The following is a 7,029-nucleotide window of genomic DNA, read 5'->3' as shown; positions in this document are numbered from 1 at the left end:
GCTGTGAATTCTTAAGCAAAGAACCCATGAAGCAAAAACATTACACAAGGTGAAAATAAAAATTAAAATAATTTTTTAAAATCATTTTAGCTTTCAAGAACCTGTCAAATAAGTTTGTCTTTTTTTTTGGCCCCTTAAAAAATGTTTGCATTTATTTTTTCAAAACATTAAATTAAAATTTTTATTTATTTTAAACATGCAATGATTGTTTTATTTCAAGGTTGAGTACTTGTGTTTTTTTGGGTGGTTCCTATTCCGCTTGTGGGGATTTGGTACGTAACTGGAATCCTGATAAGCTTAATGGGAATCGCCCCTTTCTGATTGGTTGGGCCAGCCCTCGTGATAAGAACATAAGAACATAAGAATTAGGAGCAGGAGTAGGCCACCTGGCCTCTCGAGCCTGCTCCGCCATTCAATACGATCACGGCTGATCTGATCATGGACTCAGCTCCACTTCCCCGCCCGCTCCCCATAACCCTTGACTCCCTTACCGCTCAAAAATCTGTCCATCTCCACCTTAAATATATTCAGTGACCCAGCCTCCACAGCTCTCTGGGGCAGAGAATTCCACAGATTCACGACCCTCTGAGAGAAGAAATTCCTCCTCATCTAAGTTTTAAATGGGCGACCCCTTATTCTGAGACTGTGCCCCCTAGTTCTAGTTTCCCCCATGAGGGGAAACATCCTCTCTGCATCCACCTTGTCGAACCCCCTCATTATCTTATATGTTTCAATAATATCACCTCTCCTCCTTCTGAACGCCAATGAATACAGGCCCAACCTACTCAACCTATCCTCATAAGTCAACCCCCTCATCTCCAGAATCAATCGACTGAACCTTCTCTGATCAGCCTCCAATGCAAGTATACCTACCTTAAATACGGAGACCAGAACTGTACGCGGTACTCCAGGTGTGGCCTCACCAATACCAGGGATGTTTGCGAACTGCCTGTGTCCCTGAGATACGTGGGCCTCTACACATGTCTATGCGTAGAGATCCAGGAACGAGAGTCTCCGTGGATTCCAACAAGGGGAGGATTGAGCGCGGGGGGGTGAGGATTGACCGCGGGGGGGGGGATTGACCGCCGGGGGGGGTGGGATTGACCGTGGGGGGGGGGGGGGAGGATTGACCGCCGGGGGGGAGAGGATTGACTGCGGGGGGGGGGGGATTGACCGTGGGGGGGGGGGGAGGATTGACCGCGGGGGGGGAGGATTGACCGCGGGGGGGGGAGAGGATTGACCGCAGGGGGGGTGAGGATTGACCGCGGGGTGGGGGGGGATTGACCGCCGGGGGGGGGGAGGATTGACCGCGGGGGGGGGTGAGGATTGACCGCAGGGGGGGGAGAGGATTGACCGGGGGGGGGGGTGGAGGATTGACCGCAGGGGGGCGGGGGAGGATTGACCGCGGGGTGGGGGGAGGATTGACCGCGGGGGTGGGGGGGGGATTGACCGCGGGGGGGTGAGGATTGACCGCGGGGGGGGGGGAGGATTGACCGCAGGGAGGGGGTGAGGATTGACCGCGGGGGGGGTGAGGATTGACCGCAGGGGGGGAGAGGATTGACCGAGGGGGGTGAGGATTGACAGCGGGGGCAGATTAACCACGCGGGAGATTATTTTTATTTTTCTGTGTTTTTTTTTAATATGTTTTAAAACTCTTACACTGGAAGTCGGCTATGCGCCTGCTTTTACCAGACGCAAGAGTTTTCAGGACATTTGCTGAGGAAGAGATGGGCAAATACTGCAATCTTGCCCGTGCCAATGTCCTGGCTGTGGGGGTATGGAGGGTCTGTCGAGCCAGAGCCAGAGCTTGACCGATCGGAAACGCCGGTTTTCAGCGTGTGTGTATCGTGCGACGATAACCAGCTTTCGTGGGGCCTTGCCTTACCCACCCCGTCGTACCCACTCCGCCGTACCGACCCGGGGAGGCCGGGATTTCAGGCCCATTATATAACATATTTACTATATAAAATATATGTTAATATGTAATATATAATATATTACAGTACAAGTCCACCGTAGTGATTTGTTATTATATTTCTACATGATGTAATGAACCTGAATAAACATAACTATGGTCCCAGTTGGATCAGTTTGCCCCAGGCCCATCAGGCCCTTAATCCGGCCATGGGTCCCAGACCAACGGGTAGGTTTGTGGATTTATTGCGGTTCGGAGGCACCTCCCCACAGGAAGCCCCCGACCGCAAATTCAGGCCCGTTAATTCATTGGATCAATAGCTTATCGCAATCAATCGGCTTTACATAGGTTGACAGTGCTGTGCTTGTGACAAGCGTTTCCAGAGGACACTTGTTCAAACTGGCAATCTTGGATTGACATCGGGAAATTCTTCACACCAACAGCCTGATCGAGACATGGAATGGACTTCTGGGGCAGGGCAATGGAGGTGAAACATCTGGAACTGTTTAGCGAACAACTGGATGGGGTTGACGGACTAGATTGCAGGTTCTATCGAATGGATCAGCAAGGTTGGGCTGAACGGCCTTTCCTCAAGTGTACTGGTCTTGCGCTGCGCCAGATCGCGAATTCCTAAGCATTGGGTTTGCTCAGGTGCAGTGAGCTGAGCAGCATTTTAACACGAGGTTGCAACCTCAATCCATCCAGTCCTTTCCACTTCTGCTTCTCATTGCGATCTCATGGACCAAGATGGCTGCTCATTGAGTACTCCGCATTGTCAAACCTCCTTCAGATATTAGTGCCCTCAATGTATTCACCATAACCTTGCGTCTCCAAAATGTAGCCACAAGAATCCGTTAATTAACCACAAGGAGCCCATATTGAAATAGTGAATTTCATTGTTGAATGGGGGCGATTCTTGCTGCAGTCCATTGTGAAGATAGATTCGGAGGAAGGAGTTTCTGTAGCAGCCAAAGTCGGTCACGGAAAGCCGGCCCTTTGCAAAATCGGGGCATTGTGGTTTGATAGGTGCCTTTTATTTTTGAAGTTGAGGAGCATGTGTGGGAATCCTTGTACTGAGTTAAAATCTGGCTGGGAAAGTTGGCACACAGAATTTGTGACTGCTGCTTGGGTTCTGAACTTGGGCTGGTGAAGGGGAAAGACTTTCGAAGAGTTAAGTCAAACTTTGAGGATGTGTTCCAGAAACTGCTCCCAGACTGTCGCTCACAAAACTGGGATAGTTTTAAGTTTTCGAGGAGGGGCTGACTTGGTTCTACCAGTGAGCTTTCCTTCCAAGGTGGCAGCCAGGGTCAAATATTCACTGGGGTAAAACGCAGACTCCCTGCCCACGACAGACATGGCCGCCCTGCCCACGACAGACATGGCCGCCCTGCCCACGACAGACATGGCCGCCCTGCCCACGGCAAAATGGCCACTCTGCCCACGGCAAAATGGCCACTCTGCCCACGACAAAATGGCTGCTCTGCCCACGACAAAATGGCTGCTCTGCCCACGGCAAAATGGCCGCTCTGCCCACGACAAAATGGCTGCTCTGCCCACGGCAAAATGGCCACCCACTGTATTTAACTGTTGGACTCCACATTTCACTAAGTTGCTTTTCTACTTCCTATCTTCATTGTACATGTATAATAAAGATTTGCATTCAATCTTTGATGTGTACTACAAATCCCCTGGGAGGACAGACGCCACCAACGTTAGCGTCCTTGACCAGGCCAACATCCCCAGCATCGAAGCACTGACCACACTCGACCAGCTCCGCTGGGCAGGCCACATAGTTCGCATGCCAGACACGAGACTCCCAAAGCGAGCGCTCTACTCGGAACTCCTTCACGGCAAACGAGCCAAAAGTGGGCAGAGGAAACGTTACAAGGGACAACCTCAAAGCCTCCCTGATAAAATGTAACATCCCCACCGACACCTGGAAGTCCCTGGCCAAAGACCAGTCCGCCCTAAGTGGAGGAAGTGCATCCGGGAGGGCGCTGAACACCTCGAGTCTCGTCGCCGAGAGCATGCAGAAACCAAGCGCAGGCAGCGGAAGGAGCGTGCGGTGAACCAGTCCCACCCTCCCTTACCCTCAACCACTGTCTGTCCCACCTGTGACAGGGACTGTGGCTCTCGTATTGGACTGTTCAGCCACCTAAGGACTCACTTTTAGAGTGGAAGCAAGTCTTCCTCGATTCCGAGGGACTGCCTATGATGATGATGATGAAGTGTACTTGGTCGTCTGCTTTCCCAGGACAGAAGCAAATGACCAAGGAGTTGCTTGAGTAGCCTCGATGGTACCCGCGATTCTGCACAGGCTGTTCTAGAATCCTGAAATTCCTGATGAATTATTAGCTAAAATCTGTTATTCTTCCCTCTTTTTCTTTTGTTTTAGGGTCAACAAGGTCAGAAAGGTTCAAAAGGTTCCGATGTAAGTAGCTGCAATGATTGGTCTCTACAACACATGAAGCTGTGCCGTGTCATCCCATAGTCCTTCAACTGACCATTGTGTGCTCTCTTCCTTGCAGGGACCCATTGGCATAAGAGGTGATGATGGACTACCCGGCTATCCAGGTCCACCTGTAAGCTTCCATTTATTGATTCATGTCTTGTTGAGGGGGTGGGGGGCTATGGGAAGTAACTGCGGTTCCCCCGCGTTAGAGTGTGTGAAGCTTTTGCTCGTCTCCCAAAATCTTGTGGCCAAGTTGGCAATTTCCCTTCAAGGTTAGACCTTCATGGCGGGCATGGTGCTGGAAATCTAAACGGTTTTAGGTTAGTGTGTTCTGACCAGTTGGAGATGGAGAGATGTTCAAATAAGAACATGAGAATTAGGAGCAGGAGTCGGCCATTCGGCCCCTCGAGCCTGCTCCGCCATTCAATGAGATCACGGCTGATCTTCTACCTCAACTCCACTTTCCCAGCATATGTCTTGACTCCCTTAGTATCCAAAAATCTATCGATCCCTCCACTCAGCATCCATACCTCTCTGGGGCAGAGAATTCCCAAAGGTTCACAACCCTCTGAGTGAAGAAATTTCTCCTCATCTCCGTCCTAAATGGCCGACCCCTTATCCTGAGGCTGTGACCCCTGGTTCTAGACTCCCCAGCCCGGGGGAAACAACCTCCCTGTCAAGCACTTTAAGAATTTAATATTTTAAAAGCCTGTGTATTAGTCGTTTCCTCGCACCCACATTCAAGTTATAGAAGATAAATTTGTGGTTAGGTACGATGAATAATGGGCTCTTAATGTCTTTGGTGAGAGCACCATCTCTAAGATGCACTGCAGCAACTCGCCAAGGCTTCTTTGGCAGCACCTCCCAAACCCGCGACCTCTACCCCCTAGAAGGACAAGGGCAGCGGGCGCATGGGAACACCACCACCTCCACGTTCCCCTCCCAGTCACACACACCATCCCTCGACTTGGAAATATATCGGCCGTTCCTCCATTGTCGCTGGGTCACAATCCTGGAACTCCCTCCCTAACAGCACTGTGGGAGCACCTTCACCACACGGACTGCAGCGGTTCAAGAAGGCGGCTCACCACCACCTTCTCGAGGGGCAATTAGGGATGGGCAATAAATGCCGGGCCTGGCCAGCAATGCCCAACATCCCAGGAACGAAATAAAAAAAGAAAGAGGGGAAGTTAGGGTAAGGGGGAGAGAGTGGGTTCCCTGTGTTTTCCCCCGAATATACCGGCAGGGTATTTCTGTGAGTTGAGGGGGTGGGCGAAAGGTCTGCGGGGGGGTGGCTGGATGAGGTGGGTTGGGTGTGGGTCTGTGCGTGCGTGTACCGGTCCCCACCTGAACAGAGCTCCCTGTCTCCGTCCCAACCAGGGCCCGCCCGCCGAGACCATTCAGCCGCTGCCGATGTACTGGAAGAAGTCGAGGAGGCACGCCGAGACCGAGCAGGCCGATGGCCAGGGGGCGGACTTCATCGCCGAGGGCATGGAGGAGATCTTCGGGGCCCTGTCTTCGCTGAAGGACGAGGTGGAGCAGATGAGGCGGCCGGTGGGGACACAGAGCAACCCCGGGCGGACCTGCAAGGAGCTTCAGCTCTGCCACCCGCACTTCAAAGATGGTGAGTGAGAGAACTGGATTAGCGGGAGTGCCCCCTTCCCGCATCTGCCCAGTGGCACGGCAAGCCAGGCTCCCAAACAAACCATTGCTCCCATCCGCGCCTCGTCCTCGCCACTTGTCCACAACCCCAAATAGGGGTTGGCTAATGTGATACCTTCTTACAAAGACACTCACACAAGGTGGCTCCCACTGTATTCATGTGACTTTGACACAGACCCTTTTGCTGAATTTACATCAGCAGTTGCATTACCACAGGAGTCCACTAGATGGAGCAGTAGTCCACTAGGGGGAGTGATAGGCCCCTAGGGGGAGCAGTAGTCCACTAGGGGGAGCGGTAGTCCACTAGGGGGAGCGGTAGTCCACTAGGGGGAGTGATAGGCCCCTAGGGGGAGCAGTAGTCCACTAGATGGAGTGATAGGCCCCTAGGGGGAGCAGTAGTCCACCAGGGGGAGCGGTAGGCCCCGAGGGGGAGCAGTAGTCCACCAGGGGGAGCGGTAGTCCACTAGGGGGAGCGGTAGTCCCCTAGGGGAAGCAGTAGTCCACCAGGGGGAGCGGTAGGCCCCTAGGGGGAGCGGTAGGCCCCTAGGGGGAGCGGTAGACCCCTCGGGGGAGCGGTAGGCCCCTAGGGGGAGCAGTAGTCACTAGGGGGAGCGGTTGGACTCTAGGGGGAGCAGTAGTCCACCAAGGGGAGCGGTAGGCCCCTAGGGGGAGCAGTGGTCCACCAGGGGGAGCGGTAGTCCACCAGGGGGAGCGGTAGTCCACCAGGGGGAGCGGTACTCCACCAGGGGGAGCGGTAGTCCACCAGGGGGAGCGGTAGTCCACCAGGGGGAGCGGTAGGCACCTAGGGGGAGCAGTAGGCCGCTCAGGGGAGCTCTATCACAGCTAACACTGGGATGCAGTTCATGGGCATCTGCTCACCTCTGGTATCTCACACAAGTGGGCTGAGTCCAGACACTGAGTCTTCTCTCGGTACGATCCCAGCCGACAATCGGCTAACTTGCCATGGCTCAAACCACATGCTGAAATAGCCAGCTGGACC

General features: G+C 53.4%; 1 protein-coding gene across 1 annotated transcript in view; it reads left to right on the top strand.

Moving 5' to 3' along the window:
- LOC139238017 (collagen alpha-1(XI) chain-like) overlaps positions 1-7,029 on the top strand; it is a 294,478-nt gene that overhangs the window by 273,911 nt on the left and 13,538 nt on the right. Inside the window, exons 55-57 of the mRNA XM_070867414.1 lie at positions 4,311-4,346; positions 4,444-4,497; positions 5,748-5,991. Coding sequence (XP_070723515.1) covers positions 4,311-4,346; positions 4,444-4,497; positions 5,748-5,991 — 334 coding nt within the window. The remainder of the gene's footprint in view (positions 1-4,310; positions 4,347-4,443; positions 4,498-5,747; positions 5,992-7,029) is intronic.

Source organism: Pristiophorus japonicus, chromosome 24, assembly GCF_044704955.1.
Source record: "Pristiophorus japonicus isolate sPriJap1 chromosome 24, sPriJap1.hap1, whole genome shotgun sequence".
NCBI lineage: Eukaryota > Metazoa > Chordata > Chondrichthyes > Pristiophoridae > Pristiophorus > Pristiophorus japonicus.
This window is presented reverse-complemented; position numbering and strand designations above follow the sequence as displayed.